General features: G+C 37.8%; 2 protein-coding genes across 2 annotated transcripts; both read right to left on the reverse strand.

Annotated features, from left to right (window-relative positions):
• Positions 1–6707: 6707 nt before the first annotated feature.
• Positions 6708–17251, reverse strand: LOC121976893 (serine/threonine-protein kinase D6PKL1-like). The gene is made up of 3 exons (XM_042529292.1): positions 17025–17251; positions 14642–16370; positions 6708–8092 (listed from the first exon to the last, which is right to left on the reverse strand). The coding sequence occupies exons 2-3, from the start codon at positions 16216–16218 to the stop codon at positions 7243–7245; spliced, it is 2427 nt and encodes an 808-aa protein (XP_042385226.1). The 5' UTR covers positions 16219–16370; positions 17025–17251; the 3' UTR covers positions 6708–7242.
• A 787-nt stretch (positions 17252–18038) lies between these two features.
• On the reverse strand, positions 18039–21967 carry LOC121976894. The gene is made up of 3 exons (XM_042529293.1): positions 21846–21967; positions 21676–21754; positions 18039–18924 (listed from the first exon to the last, which is right to left on the reverse strand). The coding sequence occupies exon 3, from the start codon at positions 18922–18924 to the stop codon at positions 18439–18441; it is 486 nt and encodes a 161-aa protein (XP_042385227.1). The 5' UTR covers positions 21676–21754; positions 21846–21967; the 3' UTR covers positions 18039–18438.
• Positions 21968–23140: the final 1173 nt, after the last annotated feature.

Raw genomic sequence — 23140 nt, forward strand, 5'->3', positions numbered from 1 at the left:
AGACCCACGTCAGCAACCGGAAAGCGCCACGTGCCCAGCGTCCGTTGATTCAACTTTCGGACAGGATCAGTAGGTTTTACTCTTTGAGCACTCCCTTGTGAAGATCTGTTTGCTTACTGGCTGCCAGTAGACATGATGTCTTTAAACTGTTCTACTGTTTGTGTAAGCATTGACAAATCTCATCCAAGACTCTCCCTAATACAACTCAGTTCTCATGAGTATGTTCGTTCTTGACCATGAACACACCTGGTTTTATGAGAAACTCTAAGAATTGTGTCTCCAATTATTTTCAAAGCGACCCTACTTCATTCTCACATAGGTGATCCCTCGGGAGTAACCATTTACTCTTCTTGATCATTAAAAGTCCATCGGCTTAGCCTAGTCCGATCACTGTTTTATTGGGTTATCCCCCACAATGTGTCTAATTAGTACAAATTAGTTGTCCCTTTGAACCTAATTCTTGGGATCTCTAGTCAGTATAGGTTCAGTGCCTTCTACACTGATCACTGACAACGGAATCAAACCCATTCGTCATGATGAGCTTACAACTAACTCTTGATTTAACCCTTTGGTTAACATATTCACTAGGTTATCCTTTGATTCACATAGTCAATAGTGATAACTCCCGTTAAGAGTAGGTGTCTAATGGTATTATACCTACGACGTATATGTCTAAACTTACTATTATACAGATGGCTCTATGCCTGACCAATTGCTGATTGACTATCAAAATGTATACAAATTGCCAGCACAGGTTTCGACCATCTTGAAATGTCTTCTAAGAATTGTCGTAGTCATTCATCCAATTCACCACATTTGTCAAGAGCTACAAACTCAGATTCTATCATGAATTTGGTCATTACCGTTTGTTTAGAAGATTTTCAGGAAATGGTTGCACCTCCCAGAGTGAATACATATCCGCTCATAGACTTAAGAGTATTTTATGTCAGATATCCAACTCGCATCATTGTATCTTTTGATCATAGCAGGATATCTCATATAGTGCAGTCTATATTCATGAGTATACCTCAAGTACCTCGATATTCTTATTATCCCTTTCCAGTGCTCAACACCAGGATTACTCGTATATCTACTCAGTTTACTTAGTGCGTAGGCCAAGTCTAGTCGAGTACAACTCATCAGGTACATCAGACTTCCAATCACTTGAGAGTACTGTATCTGAGAGATACTTTCACCTCGATTTTTGATATATGTTTTTATCGACATTTGTGCCAACACAGTATCACCCTTGGTGAATTTTTTTTAAAATTTTGTCCACGTAATGGGACTAACTAAGAATAAGTTTTTCTATCATTCTAAGAATTTTGATTCTTAGAATTACATCAGCTAGACCTATGTCTTTCATGTCAAATCTTGAGTTCAACATATCTTTAGTGGATTTGATTATCTTATCATTACTTCCAATGATAAGTATATCATCTACATATAGGCACAAGATGACATAGTCATTCTCTGTGGCTTTCATGTAGACACATTTATACACTCATTGATCTTGAATCCACACATTCCTTTATGACATTATCAAATTTCTCATGTCACTATTTTGATGCTTGTTTCAAGTCATATAATGATTTTACCAATCTACAAACCTTGTTTTTCTCTCCTGACACATAAAACCCTTCAAGTTACTCCATGTAGATTTTCTCTTCTAAATCCCCGTTTAGAAAAGTTATTTTTACATCCATCTAATGTATTTTGCGATTCTATAGAGTGGCTATAGCCAATAATACTCTAATAGAAGTTATTCTCGACACCGAAGAATACGTATCAAAGTAATCAATGTCTTCTTGTTGTTGGTATCCTTTGATTACCAATCTGGCTTTATACTTATCAATTGTGTCATCTGACTTCATTTTCTTATTGAAGATCCACTTGCAACCTAGTGGTTTACTTCCCGGAGGAAGATCCACGGGTTCTTAGATGCAATTGCCTCTCTCCAGTGAGGTCTGTCAGAAGAGCTTACGACTTCAGAGTAACTTCGGGGGTCACTTTCTAACATGAAAGTGATCAAATCTAATCCATAAGATTTTTCCACCCGAGCTCTTTTGCTCCGTCTAAGCTCAACCTCGACTAGTTCATCATCATCTTCTTCACCTTGTGTTTCATATGTCCGTTTTGAGGAGCTAGCATCCTCTCGGGTCTTATACGGAAACACATGCTCAAAGAACGAGGTATTTCTCGACTCTATTATCGAGTTCTTGTGTATATCTGGTATTTGTGACTCATACACAAAAAATCAATATGCACTGCTATTATGTGCATATCTAATAAATATACAATCAACAGTCTTTGGTCCTATCTTAATCCTTTTCGGATCAAGCACCAATACTTTGGCAAACATCCCCACATTCATAAATATTTATAGGACGGTTGTCTTCCATTTCATAACTCATAAGGGCTCTTATCTATCTTCTTTCGGGACACCTTATTTAAAAGGTAATTAGCTATTAACACAGTTTCCCTCTACATGAACTCTAGTAGTTCAAAGTTCAATAGAAGAGCATTCATCATCTCCTTTAGAGTTTGATTATTCCACTCAACAACTCTATTTTTCTGAGGAGTATAAGGAGATGTTATTTCGTGTCTGATCCCATGTTCAGCACATAACTCAGCGAACGATGATATATATTCACCGCTTTGGTCACTTTGAACCACCTTAATCTTCTTATTAAGTTAGTTTTCAACCTCATTCTTATATGGAGTAAATTTCTCTATAGCCTCATCCTTACTTTTGAGAAGATACACATAACAATATTTTTTGTTATCTTCTACAAAAGTGATAAAGTATTTATTTTCACCACGTGTTAGTGTACCTTTGAGGTCACACACGTCGGTGTGAATTAGCCCAAGTGGTTCGTTGCTTCTCTCAACATGTTGAAAGGATGACCTTGTCATTTTTGCTTCAACAAAAATCTCACACTTGTGTTTTGGGTCAAAGTGGAATGTGTTGGAGCAATCTTGCCTCAAGATGGTCCGGGGTGACTATGGGTTTTGATGGTTTGGGTAAAGGGTTTAAGTTATGTTTATCCTTGTATTTGATATGTGTATATGAGTGTACAAGTTTACAAGATACACATACAACTCAGCTTGATGGCTTCAAGTCCGGTGAAAGATGGAGCATCCGAGGAACCGTGGACAAGACAGCAAGGACAAGAGCCGAGAGAAGCGACTTCGAGGTATACGCAAAGGATGACATTAGGATAAGCAAAGGGCTCGAATGCATCAGAGGGACAAGAGCCATAGGAAGTAGGCTTGAAGGTAAGAGGTCAAGGCTGTAAGAAAGAGTCAAGTGAGTCGTAAGAGTGAGGGTCCGAGTGCTGAGAGACTGTACTCGGGGTACTAGTCAACTGATATTTTCATCAGTCGATTAGGTAGTCCACTAGGAGCAAACAGAATGTTTTTGTTCGCTCGACCATTATGGAGCAGTCGATTGATACTTTCACCAGTCGACTGGTATCGAACCATTGAAATGTAACGATCGAAATTCTATAGAGGGCAGTCGACTGACACTTTCACCAGTCGACTGGTAGGCGGGGTTTTTCAATCCGTGGCCTATATAAACAAAGTTTGGAAGCTTAGTTAAGGTTGACGAAATTAGTGGTAGGTAACCCTAATTAGTAGTCAACAAGTTCTCTAGTGCTCATTGTAAATTAAGAGTTTCTTGGTTAGTGTTGTGGTGAGATTTCTTCACCCACAAGGAGACTTGAGATAATCAGAGTTTACCGAGGGCTAATCCACCAACGGATAAAGATCGTCCACCTCAAGGATAAGCTGTGGAGTAGGAGCAAGCAATCTCTGAACCACGTTACATCGAGCGTGCTAGCGGTTTGTCTTTCCTTTAGTATTTAGCTTGTTTGTTTTGTATTATTCTGCTATGTAACTAACAAGTATAGGAAGAACCACAAATTTGGAGGTCAACGTCTATTCAACCCCCTTCTAACCGACCATCAATTTCCAACAAAATGTGGGTATGCTTCACATATTTATTAATCTATGTAACACATCGTAGTTAACATATCTTAGTCTACCATGCCACAAACATGAAGACTCAAGCATATAAGTAAAAGAGCTTTCGTCTTTATTTATCTTAGGCCTAATGGTCACAACATTGAGTTTGAACATCCCATCAGATACATAGCTCATTCCTATAAACATTCCATTTTTTGACAGAACAACTCTGTCTAACTCAAAAACAATGCGAAAGTCATACTTGTTTAACAATAATCCGAACACTAGAATCTTTCGAATCTTCGAAACATGCAACACATTGTTCAGAGTAAAATTCTTACCTGAGGTCATCTTCAACACCACTTTTTCTTAGCCCATGATGTCCAAGGTTGCTAAGTTCCCCATGAATAGTTTGTCTCCATTGACTTCTTCAAAGTTGTAGAGCAGCTTCTTATTGTAGCAAACATGTCTAGTGGCTCCAGTATCCATCCACCATTGTCGCTAATTTGAACCAACTAGGTTCAATTCGAAGACCACAGTGTAGAGGTCATCCATTTCTGTTCCCTCATTCAGGTTGGCCTCCTGCTTCTTCGATTTTCTGCATTATGAAGATTTGTGACCAGCTTGACCACAGTTGAAGTACTTCCTAGAGAATTTCTTAATGTCTCATTTGGGTCCCATCTTGGAAGTCTTTGGGTTCTTCCACTTCGAGTTTTGACCGTGCTCAACCACGTTAGCTTTCACAGCAGCCTGAGAGAATAGTTTTCTCTCTGAACTCTTGTTGTCTTCTTCGATGCGAAGTCTAACAAGGAGTTCTTCCATATTCATCTCATTCCATTTATGCTTTAGGTAGTTCTTGAAGTTCTTCCAGCCTGGAGGCAACTTCTCAATAATAACAGTCACCTGGAAGGTTTCACTCAGAATCATCCCTTCTGAGTGGATCTCGTGCAAAATCACCTGAAGCTCCTAGACTTGGCTAATCACCGTCTTGAAGTCAACCATCTTGTAGCCCAGGAATCGACTCATGATGAACTTCTTGGCCCCTGCATTGTCGATCTTGTATTTCTTGTCTAGGGACTCCTACAGCTCCTTAGTGGTTCTCTTCATTCTATACACAGTGTACAGCGAGTCGGCAAGTCAGTTGAGGATGTAGTTTCGGCAAAGGAACTCAGAATGAGTTAATGTCTCCACTACACTGATGGTCTACGCATCAGCATCCTCAACACGCTTGGGAGGATCCTTGGTCAACAATTGGGTCAGATTAAGCGTGGTCAAGTAGAAGAGCATCTTTTACTGCCACGTGAACTTCTCTGGCCTTCCCCATGGTTGATTGGTATTGTTCTAATCGGGGTGAAGGGGGCCTTAAGGTGTTGAGTCTATTGCATCTCAACACTTTGTTCTGAGCCCATCTCAACATAACTCAACTCTGTTTCAAGATTGTTGGGCAATCTGTTGCCGGAGATATTTGGGAAATTACAGAATTAAAATTACACAAAATCAATTCTAACTTATCTGTTGAAATGACCTGAGCGGATAATCTCAGGCTGCCAGCGGGGTTGGTTCTGCCAAGCTTCTGGTGTCCGAGTTGCAGAGTTGATGCGGTACGTAGCAGAATCGGAAGTCGATCGCCAAATCAGAAAGAAAATTTGCTGACTAAGATATTGATGCTTGTGTTCAACGCAGTTTCCTTGAAACAGATTCGGCCCACTTCCGGCTATGCTTCAAGATTCTCTCAGGCCGTCTATTTCCCATGATACAACGATAAAACCACGTACGCAACCAAGCACTGGTTGTTCGTGGCGAACTGATAATGCACCCAAGTGCTATCACGAGTAGTTCAGCCGAAAAGATGCAAGGCTAAGAGAGTTTTGTGGGAGAACACGGGCGGACAGAGGTTCGCTTCCTGCTCTTCCTCCCGCTTTCTCTTTCGCTTTTCTTCAGCTACTCTATATCCTTTGCTTAAGATTCAGCCTCCTTATATAGGAGCTCTCACCTTGCCTACAATGAATGACCAAATTATGGTCATTTAATGCTGGATTTAATGTTGTCACTAATGAGTTTAATGTCTTCATTAATGTTGATACGTTACGGAATCATTATTAATATGTTTAATGTCGCCATTAATACAAACGTTACGAAATCATCATTAATGAGTTTAATGTCGCCATTAATGTCGAGATGTTGTAGCAAAAAGATATTCAAGTGGTAAAATATTGGTTTATTCACTTGGACAAATTGACGTGTGCAGGTCGTGCTCACACATGAATCAATCTTAGTTTAGTACAATCCGAGCCCTGGATTTACACTCACCCTTGCATATCCATGAGTGAGATAGTCTCTCCCCATGCATATATTTACAACATCAATGAATGTGTCATAATTTAAACCAATAATAAAATCAAGAGACTTCTAATGTGAAACTAACAACTCATATATAATAGAACTTCTTCACCTCTACTTCTTTATTACAAAACTTCTTCATCTCTACTACTTTATTACATTCACATTTCCAACAGATTCCATATCTAGCCCACTATAGGCAAGAAGGGCCTTACATGAACGTGTATGGGGAACTCCACATTTAGGCCAATGGATGGCTTAGTTTATCCCTATTCCTTGTTCTCTTCTAAATGTACTACATGATGGTATATCTATCCTGAACTAGTCATTTTATTCATTTACCAAGATAGCTCTTCAAAATTTAACACAAGATATTCTTTCACCAACAAAGATCATACTTTCACAATCGTACTTGCACAAAAATATCCCTTCACTAATGAAAATTGTACTTGTACAAGTGCACTTACACGAGGTACTTTCAAGAGAAAAATACTACTAGGGTAGTGCCGGTTGTGTGCGCTAAACCAGCCATCCAAATTAATAGGATTGGAAAACAAAGTGGATGTTGACTTGGTACAGACATTCTATGGAGGGCAATATTAGTGCTCTACTTTTACCAACACAATGCAACATTATTCACTTACAGATACGAAGAAAATGATACTAATGCCCCTCATAGTGATAGTCATTGAAGGATGGGATACACATGAAATTTTTGTACACACAGGCCAACTCTTTCTTGACTAAATTCCTATCGATCAGCTGGTATGTGCAAGAAGAGTAGGGTACAAAAGAGAACTGATGGAGCTCATTTTCATAAACGCATACGAGTTATGAACAAGGAATGAGAGCTTAAGCATACATTTTATAGAAGCAGATAGGAACTGGTTCCTGGAACACAACATAACTCTTCCATTGAAAGGACATCTTTTACTAAAACAACTCAAACTCCACATCATGTCTGTTCGATCTGAAATCGAGGCACTTGCCTTCTTTTTTCTTGCGAATAAGCACAGGCGTCCCAAAATCATTGCTTTGTGACTCGGGTGGTGGAGCGGAACGTATAAGTGCCCAATTTATCCCAGCAAAGAAAGGGTGTTGCTTAATCTCAGCTGCTCCTGTGACTGATCCCAACCTATTTTCTGGCTCCTTAGCTAGGAGAGCCCTAATCAAATCTTTAGCATGAAAGCTAACACATGGGTTCTCTGGGAAACTTAAGCTCTGCATCACAACGTTGCTTAATGTTTCATCATTTCCAAGCCCTTTGAAGGGTGTTCTAGCAAAAAGTAACTCATATAATAAGATCCCAAAAGTCCACCAGTCCACAGCACTCCCATGTCCATCGCCTCGAATGATCTCAGGGGCTAGGTATTCATGGGTTCCGACGAAGGAATTGGAGCGTGCATCGGTGGGCTCCACCACAACTTGTGGAAGCAGTCTTACCTGGCCGCTCATGTCAGATTTTTGTTTTCCTGTACTTGCTGCTGTGGAGGCCATCAATCGGGGTGTGAAACAAGAAACTTGAACACAGTATGGCCGAAGACAAAGAGGGTCAATGCAGCTATTTTCCACACAGGGACCTATCAGCTTCTTCGCGGCCTCTTCTGAATCTAAGGATCTGAGCAGAGTGGGACTCACTGAGCATCTGAGAGACAAGTCAAAATCAGAGAGCATGATATGACCATCTTCACGGACCAGGATGTTTTCTGGTTTGAGATCTCGATAAATAACACCCAACATGTGCAGGTATTCCAAAGCAAGGAGAACTTCTGCAGCATAAAACCTGGTGTAATCATTGTCAAAATTGAGTGAGTAGTGTAAACAGATTCATGAAAACCATGATACTGTGAGCAAAAAAAGCAATGCAAATAAAAACTGCAGACTAACATCTGTCTTATATACAGAAATTGTTAGCGTAACTGCTCAGGCGCATCCAAAACTTTCAACTACAAGAAAAACTATGCTTTCAGGACCACATAAACAACATGATAGTGTTTCTCAACAAAAATCAGGTATAATTCCATGTAAATTTTCTTTCCAATCTAAGGAAATGGATACCACAGAAAAAGTAAAGATGGGCATGTAGTAGTTAAAGTTTTGAAGCAAACTGTTTGTTGCATGCCTGGATTTCTAGATGATCCATAGAGTATGCATTGTTAACAATGCAAATTAGGAATTTATTTATACGATATTTAAATTTGCAAAAAATTATGTTCGTAGATGCTATTATTGAAGGAAAATTAGTTGACTAAGATAGTTTTTGGTTTGATAATTATCTTTTTTAGATGATACAAGATTTAATTCCTAGTTTGATCATCATTTTAGGTATATTTCTTTCCTAGAACAATTAAGTTTACTTAAAATTTTATTTGGGTTGGAGTCTGTAAAATGGGACACCCAAGCCCCATGTTAATCATCTTTTGCATAATAAAATTTCTTCTTCGTTAATTTGTTCTCTCGTGTGAGAATATTTGTTCTGTTTAAAGACTTTTGATCCTTGATGTTACAACAAATTTGGATCAAGGCGGCCTCATTCTACATCAAATGGTTTTAGGACCAAATTACTAATTCAGTTCATGATTTGGTGTTTGATACCTTCGACGTTCTCTTTTCTCTGTTCCAACTCCATTGTCATTCCACTTCCTGCTGCTCTAGTATCTACAAAACCTGCTGCCATCGTCTTCCCCATCAACATGCATCCTTCTCCTTTTGCATCAATCTGCAACTCACATCTTCTCATTCTTCCTTTGCTCATCTTGTCAGTTCCTCTCCTTTGCTCGTTTTGTTTCAATCGGCAATTCTCACAGCCTCTTGCAAAACCCGTCACCAAGGAACAGACTCGAGACCCTCTTTTCCTTTAACCTCATCCACTTCTGCACTCCCATTTTGGCCACCAAGCATCTGACACCTAAGGACTGGAACTGCCAACCCTAGAAGGGACCTTCCGCACTAGAGAGAAGGCTTCGACTTCCTCTAACTAAAAGTCTTCCAACTACACACGACAATCCGTGACAAATTACACCTATCCTCCATTTCAATCCTCTTCTAACCTTTTCCCTTCCACAAATCTGACTCACAATCAACTTAACCAAATTTGTTCATGCTCTAGTACAAACAAAGCCTTCCCAACTCTCAACTCATGAGAGGGGTGAAGGTTTCCTCTTTACGCTTCCCTCTACTCAAGGGAATTTTCCTTTTTCACTGGAAGGAAAGATGCAATTGGTAGTTCCTGCAAATCCACCATCTCCACTTTTGCAGCACCTGTAGCTCCCCAACAATCCATGCCTATTTTTTCCACTAATCTGTGCAACCCCAGTGAACCAACATCTCTATCGGACAGTTGTGGCCACCACCAGATCATCTCCGCTTAGTCAACTTCTTCCTCCACAGCCTTTCCCTGTCAGGATAACCTGGCCCAAGAACCTTCAGTGTTCTTTGTCGGTGGTTGCACTCACAAGCAGCTTTTGACTATGACTGCAGACAATGAAACTAAAGGGCTCCTGCAACTACAGATTGATGTCAATGCTCACAGCTCCTATTGCAGCACCTTGCCCTCGATCAGAACCTTAGACCCCTGCACACATCATCATGTAGTTGTCTACTACAAGCCATGTGAATCATCCCAGCCAAATCCACAAGATGGCAAACCTCCATCCTTAATTGGGATCTTGTCCAAGATCATAGATATATCCAAAATTTACTCCATTTAATCCCCAAGCATAGCATCATATCTTATTCATCAAGAAAATACCAGTTGCATATCTCTTTACCTTTGTCCAGTTTAGCCATCATCCATTATATTTTAGTACCTAAACTCATCATGTTGAAAATGAATTGACTGTCACTCTTAATTTATTGCACTATAGCGCCGATATTCTTATCCTGATATAATAAGAGAAAGTGCCACCATTGCTAGTGAATGTATGAGAGATATAGCTTAACATTTAAGAGTGAGGAAAATAAAACCAATACAAATTATCAAGAGCAAGGATCATAAAGCCAATTATACACTTGTATGAAGGATGAACCTAGATTCATGGGAACAATATTATGCCAGTAGACTAATTTTAATGAACACTATTATTTATCCACATAATTCAATGAATAGCATGCCCACCAGCTCACGATCACATTATTTGGTGTGTTAGAGAAGAATCATATTATTGCCTAGAACAATATAGGCCTAGACATGTTAGGGTAAATGCCCCTAACTTTAATAGATGATTAAACTCAAATGCATTTCTTAACTAGCTAATTGAAATAGAAGACTATTTTAGAGATATATCATGACCCTTACTAACAAGCACAATGTGCCACTATCACACTTATTACATCTTGATCAGGCCTACCATAATAAGCTAGGAGTGGAACCCATCTTGTAATGGCTCGAGATCAAACAAATACTAACTGAGTCAATGCATAATAAATTGTAAATTTTTAAGCAATCATTTTTAAGTGTGACAAAATGTCATTCCTAGTTTTAAAAATTATATCACAATATTAGGGAAAGATGAAACCTCGACCATTTATTGATTCATGAGTGGACTTAGGCTACTAATTCATAAGGATGACAATTTATTTTCATTTACTTCAACAGAAGGCTACAATAAAGCTATAGATATTGAATTCTACCTTGAGTATAAGAAAACTATTTAAATAAAACATAAATTTTTACAAAACAAAAGAATAATGCTCAAGTTGAAAGATATATCATCTAAAAGTGACACATATAAAATCAACACCCAAAGGCCCTTTGCCCCTCCAATTCACCTAAAAACAAAGGTCTTTAATTGAATCATGTGGTGAAAGTCTAAATACATCAAAGGATGATTTGGTCTTTTTTACTAAGTGATCCGGCAGTAAGAACGGGGGGCCCCTCTGGAGGGGAGTCAACGTCACGTGGTGGTCAAAAGGGTAAGCATGAGATCCGGCCGATCGGATAAGGGTTGGGTCGACCGGCCGAACGGGTCCGGGCGGAATCAAAGACAACCCGACGAGGAGTCGGGTTTCCGACGCTCATGATGAACAGGGTCGTCGAGTCGAGCGGGTAGCCCGCTCGGCCGAGGCGTAAAGCATCAATGCTGTGAAGGGACGTTCTCAGCCGAGCACGCAATGGGATGAAACCTTCCCGGTCGGACCGATACCTGCGCCCGGTCGGACCAATGCCTGCCGAGCGAATGGACGCTCGGCTCAGGGAAAGAAGAGACAAGGACAAGGGGACATTGGGGAACATCATCTTCTGACAGCAGGCATATTCGACGACCAGACCATACGCAGAATCGTACGACGGAAGATTCTGCTGTCCGTCAGAGAGGTGCTCAGACTGTAGCAGTATGATGTCAGGCATGCTCCTCTGGCAAGCCCATACTAAGGTATGGTACAGGACACGTGTACGCCTCGGTAGGTGTGCACAAGCCTCCCCACAGCTCTATATAAGAGCCCTCAGACTTCGGCGGAGGTACGCGATCTCTGATCTTTGGAGCCACTTCATCATTTTCCTCTTGCCTGACTTGAGCGTCGGAGGGTCGTCGCCGGGAACCCCTTCCCGACCCGATTTCCTTGCAGGTTCACCGGAGATCCATACGGCCGGTCAGAGATCCACGTCATTAGTTGGAAGAGCGCCACGTGCCCAGCGTCCATCGACTCAGCGCTCGGACAGGATCACTAAGGTTTAAAGTATTATCTTGTATTAGATATTCAATCTGTATCCATATTAGTACAATTACAATATCTTGTTATACTAACACTCAATGCACTTGAAAGGATACCGAGTTTGACTCAAATGAGTTTTAATTCTATAATCTTGCCTATTCAACTTATTTACCTTCAGTCCGGTGCATGACTTCCTCCAAAATAGGGTCTCGGGGAAGGCTCGGACCCCATTGGGTCTATTGTACGCAGTCTTACTCTGCATTACAAGAGGTTATTTCTGTGACTCGAACCCGTGACCACAAGGTCACCCGGCAACAACTTTACCGCTGCGCCAAAGTTCCCCTTCAACTTATTTACCTCTACATATAAGCATATAACATTTAGAGTCACTTGAATTAAAATTTTAAAGCAATAAACTCGAAAAATAATTACATTCATCTCAACTAATCATTATCACCAACTAATATAGAATTTCGTGCATCTAATGAGAGAATTGGTTCTTGTAACATTATAGTGAAATCAAAACCACAATTTTTAAAATTCTTGTAATTGATTTCACCACATATCAATAAATACATCTTGGATAACCATTAGACATTGAACTTGGACTAACATCATTAAAATTAAAATAGGCATAGGTACAAGATATGGATACTTCTTGAATTCTTCAATCCGGTGTTACCTTTTGTTGGCGGTGGTGCTTAGTTATTGTTTTTCCTCTTCTAATCTCCTCTCTTTTTATAGCATATAATGTCCTCATAGTGATCAATAGATGTAATTCAAGGACAAGACATAGGGCAAAATCTTTTGTCTTGTCAATTTTAAAGATGGGAACTATGTAAAAGCGGATGAGTGGCATTTATGGATGACAAAATGGTACGCCTTGATCAGCCAAGCGATATCGACCATAACTTGACTAAGAGCTTTTGGCCATAAGACCACCAACCTTATTATCCAACTAAGCAACTCTTCTCTAATAAGGAATAATTAATTAATTAAACCTCAGTACATTATCTTCAGAAGATCCCTCCGATGAATACATTGAATGAGTCCCTTAATGGCGTAATCTTAAAAGAACAAGAATATTCTATTTATGCTCACAAATTAGACTAATCTGCACTTATTCTCAAGAGCTAAAAGAGGAAAATGGACACAATGAAATTAGACCCTATACCTCTATTTAATAATTACCAAATCAATTAAGACATTCATTAGTATATGTTCTTTATTATTATGATTCTAAAGCTTGTCATGCTAGAGAGTAAATCCTATTGTCCAATTATTTCAAACACTTGCCAAAACAAAGAAAAAAATAGATCAATTAATGATTATTATAAAGTACCTAGTGATATAGCAAACATTTTATGTTCATGATCTTAATTGTCTCATACAAATCACCTAAAAAATCTTCTTGTCTAATTTATTTAGTCATATTATTAGAAAAATTAATATTAATGCATATTTATTTCGCTTACTAAATTATTTTAAATATTAGTTTAATTTTTCAACTAAAAGATAATTCATCATTAATATTGTCATTTTCATACCATATGATTATCATGTGCAATGCATCCCACACCCTCTGACATTCGCATAACATAGCTTGTCTTCCTACTTGTTGTCCTCACCACCAACTACTTAGATGTTACGCAAGGCATGTTGGTGGGCACCTATCAACCTAAGACCCTTGTTGAGTGATTTTTTTCTTCTTTTCTTTAGTTTGTTGTGTGCTACTATATGTGTTGCCTCAAGAAAAACTTCAGTGGTGGGATTTATCATCTAGGGTCTTATCTCAATGCTTGACATTCCTTTCTTCTTTCCTTCTCTTTTTTCTATTGTGTGATGTTGTGCACACCATAGATTAAAATGTTAATTGAGTCAACACAGGCTAAATTTACCGTTCCCCACCAGTTGGCATGCAAATCATGATATTGTGACACGGTGGACAAAGGTGAAAGGTGAAAATTATGTCAGCACGACTGTGAGAACTGCATTCCTCCATGAGCGTTCATAGGTGAAGAAGCACAACTAGGATTCCGCAACAAGACTTCTTCAAGGTACACCTTTGTACATCTCTTTCTCCTCCTTTGACACCAAGGCAATGACCATGACAACACGAGAAACCTTCCACTACCTCTTCTCCTTCCCCCTTCTTCTATCACCTCTTTTGGTGTTTGACACACTTCTGGCACAGCACTCAGCACATATAGCACCATTTTGTAGAGAGTACAAGTGTTGTTAGGTTATTAGTGTAGTGGGTTTAGTCCCACATTAGGATTTAAGGTTTAGGGTTTTATATTAAGTGAAAAACAAATGAATAACATTGCTTCCATGGGTACCCATAAAGTACCAAAATGGTGATTGTTCAATATACTTTCAACTGGATTTTTCTACATTTTTTTTTAATTTATGCAAATGATCTCTGAAGGAACCTTGACCAACTATTCTCTGTTCACATCTATGCAGAACATACATTTATTGAATTGAAGAAATCTTAATCAGATGGCATGTTAAAAAGACATCCATTCATGCCTAAATGCTTAAGTAGAGATGTGTCTATTTCTACATGTCCATCATGCCGTGGTTTAGATGAGGTTACATGAAAACAAAACAAAAACAATAGCTTTGAAGATGAAATTGCATTACTGAAGTAAATCATGCACCAATTCAATCTAAATACCTAGCTGCTGGCTCAGAAAAACTCCTTCCAGGTTGTTTTTGTCGCAAAACATGCAAATCACCACCTGGACAATATTCCATAACTAAACATGAGAGGTTATCTGTTGTAAAATGAGAGTAGAGTGTAGGAAGAAATGGATGGTCTAGCATTTCCAATATTTCCCTTTCGTTTTGCATTCTGAGCAATTTTTTCCTGCTAACCAGAAAGTCAATATCCATGACCTTCAAAGCAAACAAGCACTCAAAACCAACTAGTTCAGCAAGATAAACTGTTCCAATATCTCCACAACCAAGCCGCTTGAGGAGCTTAAAATCGCTTAAATCCAATCTTGCTTGCTGATTTAAGATGTGACTAATGGCAACCCACCTCACATCCTTTGACATGTGAGGTCTACATCCTTTAACAATAATACCACTCTGATGGCTCTCTGCACTGAAGCTAGTGCTGCAACTATAATCGCAAGTGCTGCTTTTGGAACTATGGGAGCACTCCCCTTCCTCTTGTGACGTAGAGAATTCACTTGCTTTCACTCCACCGACTTGAGTACTACCGTAGGTATTTATGCTGGAAATAGTTATGTTTGCACCACAATCAATGTTTGTGGTGTTACTTTCTCGAACAGTATCAATCATGCCAAGTGCAGGGGTGATGGATTCTTTGGGACAACATGATTTCAATGCACATGAAGTAGTATCACTTTTATTAACTTCATTGCATTTGTTGGAACCACTAGGCACTGAAGTTGGTTTACACTTCGCTTTATTTGTAGTGAGAGTACTCCTATGAAATGAGTTTATCAAACGCGGAATCACAATAGGATTGCTCGAAGCAGTTACAGCCTGTGGGCTAAATATGGATGGTTTGGAAACTGATTTGCCCTTCTTATCCCTCTTCCTCGCTGCTAATGTACTTTCAAATACTTCATCTGGTACAGATTGAAGTACATCTTGGATTCTGATTTTTGTTACAATAGGCTTATTGGGAACTACAGATGAGGATATTGAAGTAACATTCTGATTTCCTGACTCCACATGTTGCAGCTCACCATATAGAACTGGCTTATTTGATGAGTCTGCAGATACCTTCAGAGGCGTGATGGATATTTCAACCACATTTGTCTTTTCCCCATTTTGAGGAAAATCAGAGTCATTTGTTTGAACCAATACCGAAGCATAAAGCCTCTCAATTGTTACAGCTTCAGAGGCCCCTGATAACCTCTTCATAGCAGCCATCTCTGATGCCTGGGAAATGCATAATCTTCTCAAAGACTGTTTTAGGGTGACAGATTCCGGCATTCCTGTTCCTGACGATCGAGGTGCACCAGCTCTGAGTGGCTTCTTTGAAACATTCTTATGCAACAAGTCAAACCCTGAATGACTAGAAGGACCAAGAACCCTTGATGTGGTCCTGAGATCTATTGCTCTTAAAAGTTGATTGAGTTCATCTTCCATATCTTGGCATTTACCATTTCGTAGATTTGGTTTGAGCTTAGTACTTGAAATCTTTGATTCCTCATAGTAACTAACCAAATTTGGGTCTTCATTTGTCTCAACAATCTCAGAAGTACAACCAGACATATTGGATAATGGCTCAACTGACTTGAGAAAGAACAACCTCAATGGCGAGATCAGATATCAAATGAATAGATCTTCTCCTAGTAATCCATCTTGCAGTGAAGTTTCGTTGTGAGAAACCAAGCAACGACCTAAATCTACTGTAAACAACGGTTCTGCAATAAGATAACACAGCATTAGTCACAAGAACATAGAATGTGGATCAAGAGATCCAGTGATTTTTTTTTTTTAAAAAAAAGGCCTTTAAGTACATTTTAAAAAAAAATTGTGGTAAACATGCGGCATGTGTACTTCCACACTTACCTTTCCAGTTGTCTGAATTGAGGCATTCTCACATCAAAAAGAATCTGAACAGAAGTCTCATAAAAAAAATGTAAAACGTCATCAAAACAAGAATCTTAATCTTAGCTACAATAATAATGAAATTAGACGCCGAGATTTTTTTTCTCGATTCTTTGACAGATTTCCCTCCGAAATCTACACACAGAACAGCAGGCACCAAAATAAATCTACAGTAAGGCAAGCCGATTTTTCCAAACAAAATTTCCTTGTTTTGAACAGATCGATACTGCAGCGGAGAATTTTTCATCGTACGAAGTTAGACAAATTACGAACAAATTGCAACTAACAAGAAGGGGTAGAAAAGGACTGCGTAGCCACTCACATTGCTATCGAAATTGAAACGAACGAGTCGACAAGGAAGATATTGAAAATATATATATATAAAACGAGTGAAAACCAGCTGGAAAGAATCGATCGAGAGAGTAAGCGCAAGAAGAAAAGGAACCATAAGCAAGAAGAATCCGTACAGATTCGCCGCCGATGCCGATCCTGGTACGAATCGAGGGGCCAACTCTACTGTCCCATCAAGAGCTCAAACCGGAAGCCGAGGAGGACTGCGATAGATCTTTAAGGAGCCGCTTGCTAGGGTTTTGGAGAGAGAGAGAGAGAGAAGCAGCAGGTGACTTAACGCATTTCACAAGGGCGAGCAGATCGCTGTGAAGGATGGAGAAGGGAAGAAAACAAATAATAATTACGAAGTAAAGAAGAGAGAGATGGTCCCTATATATATATATATATATACTATTAATAATTACTAAATAATTTTGCAAAATTATTTAACTAATAGTAAAAAAAATGATAAATAAATTTAAGCATACAGAGTTTTTTGGATTGACTAATTTATCTAACAAACAGGGGCCGATCCGCAAAAGTGAAAGAAAATTTTATTAAAGGTGCACTTCAAATTTAATATTTCTAATATTCGTCAAAATTGTTAATAATTTCTTAAGCATGTGAATTAGTTCTTGATGAATTTAATGGTGCTTTTACATAAAACAGTTGAGAATATTTTAGTAGTCAAAATTTGACCATGGTATTTATTAGTTGTTGGAGAAGAAAGGGGACGAGATATCATTTTTTTGCATTAAAATTGATTGCTTGACTTGAATTAATTTTAAAAAAATAAATGCAAAGTAAAAGGGAAGAAATTGGAATGATTGCAATGTGTGACACGCTAATTGTTTTTAGCTAACAGGTAATTAAGTCCAACTAAGCACGAAAAAGACGTAATCGGCGGGACCAAATCAAGCCGCCGACTAAAGTTAATTAGGATCGTTTAGTTATTATTATTATTCATTTTATTAAATGAATTATTAAAGAGACATGATGCCCAAAGTTGTTATTTTTAAAATTTGAAAGAACCTTTTTGGAAAAGTTCATTTTCAATTATTTTTAAAATATCTTTAAATAATCAAACCAAAAAGTTCATTTTCAATTATTTTAAATACTACCAAAATTTTGTTGATACAGTGAAAGGGCCATAGATCAATAAGTCACACCGCGCAATGATCAATAAGCAATTATGGTTCAATTCTGTCGGCGCACAACAACTCGGAGACAAATAGCTTAGTTTCAACGAGCAAAATTAAAAACTAAGGACGACGAATTAAAATTTCACAATTTTTTTTTCCTAAAGCCAACAACAATAATGCTCTTCATCTATTGGTCTTCATTCCGAGTCATCATTTTTGAGGCAAGTCCGAGTTCTTGAGCTTCAGTTGGTCTACTTCATTTTTGCCTAGTTGTATTCAGTCACATCCTAACCATCTGAAATCAAGCATAAAGAGATGGACCTTTTCAGTGTTCATTCTGAAAAGATTAGCTTGTGTAGCATGATAAAAGGCACATAGAACATCTGTCAGTGGGGTACTTCCCTCGTACTTAAACTATCTTTGCTACACCTAATGAAACTTGAGTTTGGAAAGATCCTTCAGGTATCTTTGCCCGCTTAATTTCCGAAGGATCGACAAGACCTTCCAAGACGACAAGCTGATCCAGCAGAGCGAGCTTCTCATCTTCCAAAGATTTGACTCCTGCGTCCACCTCATCAAGCTCTTTATCCAGTGAGAAGCTTTCCTCCTCCAGGAAGAGATACCTGTGTCTCAATTGCCTGTACACATAACTCAATCCGGACGGATCAAGAAATGAATCAGAAGTTAATCGATCTGCCTGTCCGGACGGGTGGGAAACATCACTTTGCAGGCCTCGCTTGTTTCCCTTCTGTGGCCTTCTGGATAGATTGGATGCTTCTTTCGAGTCTCCCTTGACTTCAACTGCAGCAGAGCCATTTTGCTTCATCGATTTCTTCTTCTTTGCTGGCTTCAAATTGGAGGGTTCATCCATCATAATAATTGGTTGATCTTGCATCTGGCAGAAATTGATTAACTTAGTAGAGAGCTAAAAGCAAGCAAATGTCTAACAATATTAGAGAATGAACCCACACAAAGCTAAACCAGCTAGGCTCACTGCAAAATATCAAGCTGATGTTTTGATTTGTTTTCCATAATTTTGATAAAACAAATGGATTTATCAAAGGTTAATTTGAATCTGTTCCTTTAAAACATCTTATTTGCATAGGATCTAGAAAACTACACAGTACTTTTCCCTGCAAATACAAGAAGAAACAAAAAAACATCAGAGTATCTGCAGATAAGTACAATGGTTTATTCAATTTGGTGTAGCATACCTATTGAAATTATCCAACTATTTGTCCCCCAAATGTACATTATTCAATTTGGAGCCACTCTCGCCCTACACCCATTTGAAAATTCCTACACCGATGAATCACCATACTAAGCACATTTGGGCAAGGAAGACACCCAGAATAAGAACAAGATAAACTAGTACTTCAAATTATCTACTCAAACAACTAAACAAGTAGCAAGTCCCAATTATTTGGGGTCAGTTACATAGAGAATATTGTTTGGTAAAAGAAACATAAAAGAAAAAAGAACAGCTAAGTTCAAGTGAACTTGTGTTCACTCCAACCCATTTTTGCAAAAAAAAAATAAAAATAGGAAAAAAAAGAAGAGAGAAACAAGCGTTTTGTATCATATGCATTGCTTAGAGTAATAATCTATTTCTATGAAAATATGAATTGGTTAGGACGATAAATTTAAATATTAAGTGAGATATAATTTCATTGATATTGATTGCTTAGATTGATTGATTTGAAGTATAATAAACGTGAACCCATATTTTTAAATAGAGATTTTTGCACATTGTTGGCAATACAACTACATTTGTATCACATACTGCATGTGCGCTATGAAGAGGCTCAATCACAAAATGCTTGCATAGTTTTTTAAGACCTTGACCGTGCTAATAATTAACAACCAAATACATGAATGGCTATTAAGAGAAATATCGATGAGGAATACAAACTCAGAAGGTAGATACAATCTTTGAAGATAAACCAAAGAAAAGTTTGTGTACTGGTTGAAGGATCAGTTGACAGTTTGATCATGAAAGTAACATCATAGCAATGAGATTGTTATCAAATTGCACCGATGATATAGGGAGGAGATTAAGCCAGCATTCATAATTAAAATGCAGCCCATGCCTTTTACTTTTTCCAACCCACTGCCATGCATACACATGAGCATTTGATATAGGAGAGGTTGCGACAACCACAGTGCTAAAACTTGAGCAAGGGCAGGGGTCCTCTTCATTGAAATAACCAAATCATGGCTATCAGTGTTACTTTTTCAGACCTTTTACTTTTCATCCATCATGTCCTTCCTTAAAATGGCATCAAATCTATAAAACTGCACCAACTCATTTATGGATTTTATAGGCAAGTAGTACAACAACAACAACAAGTCTTATCCCACTAGGTGGGATCGGCTAGGCAAGTAGTACAAAACAAAAAACAAAAATTAAGCTGTAAAACTCTATAATAGAATTCTCCAGGAAGTTTCATAATGCAGAAATGCAGCCACAAAAGAAATTTATTTATAAGCAATGTAGTGGAAGCAAGTTCAGAATAAATGTGTTTAAGGAGAACAAGCGTCTGTGAACTGAACAAGCAGTGGTAATAGAATACATACAAAAGGAGAAAGTAAAACCACTTTAGATTATGACAGATAGAAAGGTATTTAAGCAAAAGTGGAAAGGTAGAAACGCAGTCATGTTATGAAATGCAGATCACACATTGGTAACAATCACTAAAAAACTAATCTTCAGGGTAAACCCTGCTTCATCAGCTAAGAGAAATATGTCATGCCTCATCCGATTTCAGTCCACCAAATAGTAGGGTAAACCCCACTCAATAACCAGCGTATAACAAGAGGTCAACAAAAACAAGGGGCATACAGTGGGCAACAATAGATATGCATGAACTTAAAATTCTACAAAAAGAATATCAAGTAAAATTATGAAGCGCAATTTATAATCACTTCCATTTGAACTCTACAGCCATGTCCACAAATCAAAGTATCATCTAATACATTGGCAGAAGTATATAAATGGATGGAAGCCCCACTAACATTCATTCGGGCCGAAGACCCATCTCATAGACAAGAGAGAGTTTTTTTCCATCCCCAAGTATATCTTTAAATGTCCATATGTATGCCCTATGAAAAGCTAAAATTGTTCAAACCCAAGTGGATCTAAGCTTCAAAAAGGAAGATAAAAACACGCATAGAAACAAGAGAAGCGAAAAAAAAATAACCTATTAATAATGATGTCAGTGCATCTTCCACCTGTTTAGTCACCAGCAGCAACGCAATCAGTGAGTATGAGGATCAACAAACCAGATCAAGCAAGAAATAAGAATGGAGTAGGGCGGGATACAAATTTCCACCCCAGCTAATGCCGCCTTACTCTGCCTGCATGTTCATTAGTACCCCCGAACACAATCCACCCCAGTATTAAGACGTAATATCAAATCATAGCCATAAAATCACAATGTGAATAGAATTACTATCTATTAATTTAGTTTCGACATTTCTAAATTAGGTTACTATCTCTACTATTTCGGTCGAATGCTTTTTTCCTTATGAAAACTAAGCGAAACAAAAAAAAAATGAAAGAACGCTGACAATCAGAATTCTTCGCTTCTTTCAAAACTTATTAAGTTAAAAAAAACTATAGATATCTTAAATTTTGACTTCAAACCTCAATGTCTTCTCCCCCTTCAGTTCGGTCAGAGGCCGCGTCGGATCTCCTCGTCCGGCGATCCAGCAGCAAGTGAGATCTGAAGAAGGCGAGGGAGGAGCATTAAGCTTTTGAGTGTGCGAGAAACAGAAGAGGAACTGCAAGGATCTTGAGGAGGGGAATACAAAAACCTAGTAGATGGGATGAGGCCGAAAGGGAGAGGGTTTTTGAACAAGGCTAGGAGGACTCTCCGGCTGCGCCGCAACACTAGTGTTCCTGTATTAGGGTTGCCCCAGATAGGTCCGTCAGTTTCGGACATAAAAAAAAATTGTAGTAGGTTAAGTATTTATAGGTATTTTATGTTGGCCTGTCATCTTTGTTTTTTCCCGTATTTTTTTTGTTATTTTAATTTACTCCATTTACTTAAAATAAATTGGGAAATGAGGTATGCACGTTTTTTATTTTTATTTTCTGAAAAATCTGTGTTTTTTGAAAAATGATATTTGGTTTGTGTATTTTCGTGTTTATTTTCTAAAAAAATAGCTAGCGTTTTCTAGAAAAATAGATAATAATAAAAAATCATTTTCTGTTTTCTAGAAAATGCGTGTTTTCCAGAAAATAAAAATGGAAAATATGCGTACCAAACGCACCCGAAGTGATTTAAATTCTTCGGCAAATTATCGGATAAAGTTTTGAAATAAATCAGGTACCCAAATGAGTAAAATTGATTTGTATTCAAGTGATTCTTAAATCTAAATCCTAAAATTAACTGATGAATCTAGAGCGAACTATATCACATGAAACCCTTAAACATAATTTTGATATAATATATTGAGAACGATAATTCTTTAAATATAAATATATTCAAAAAAAAACTAATCTGTGTTAGAAAAAATATTACTCTCAGTATAATAGGTCAAATTGATATTTGAAAGCATGAATATAATCAAGAGAATTAAACGAATACATAAAACTTAATTTCTTATCATTCTAAGTTCTCTAGGTACATCAATCAATTTTGGTCGAAATGGATCAAAACCGACTGATAGACTTGGAGAACTCGAAATGACATGAAATTAGATCTTATGTGTTCGTCTAATTATTTTGATTATATTCATACCCTCAAACGTCATATGAAAGCAACAATTTTTTTAACATAAATGTGTTAAAAAAAAATTAATCCGTGTTCAAAAAATAGCTACTCTTAATATAGTATATTAAATTAATATTTGAATACATGGATATAATCATAAGAATTATATGAACAAATATGACATAGTTTATGTTATTCTGAATTCTCTAGGTTCATCAATCAATTTTAGCTAAAATCGGCTGACAAATCAAGAGAACTTGGAATGACATAAAATCAGGTTCTATGCGTTTATCTAATTCTCCTGATTATATTCATATTATTAAACATCAATTTGATATACTATATTGAGATCAATAATTTTTTTGAATACAAATTGAATTTTATAATTTGTAG

The sequence above is a fragment of the Zingiber officinale genome, chromosome 4B, assembly GCF_018446385.1.
Source record: "Zingiber officinale cultivar Zhangliang chromosome 4B, Zo_v1.1, whole genome shotgun sequence".
NCBI classification, from domain to species: domain Eukaryota; kingdom Viridiplantae; phylum Streptophyta; class Magnoliopsida; order Zingiberales; family Zingiberaceae; genus Zingiber; species Zingiber officinale.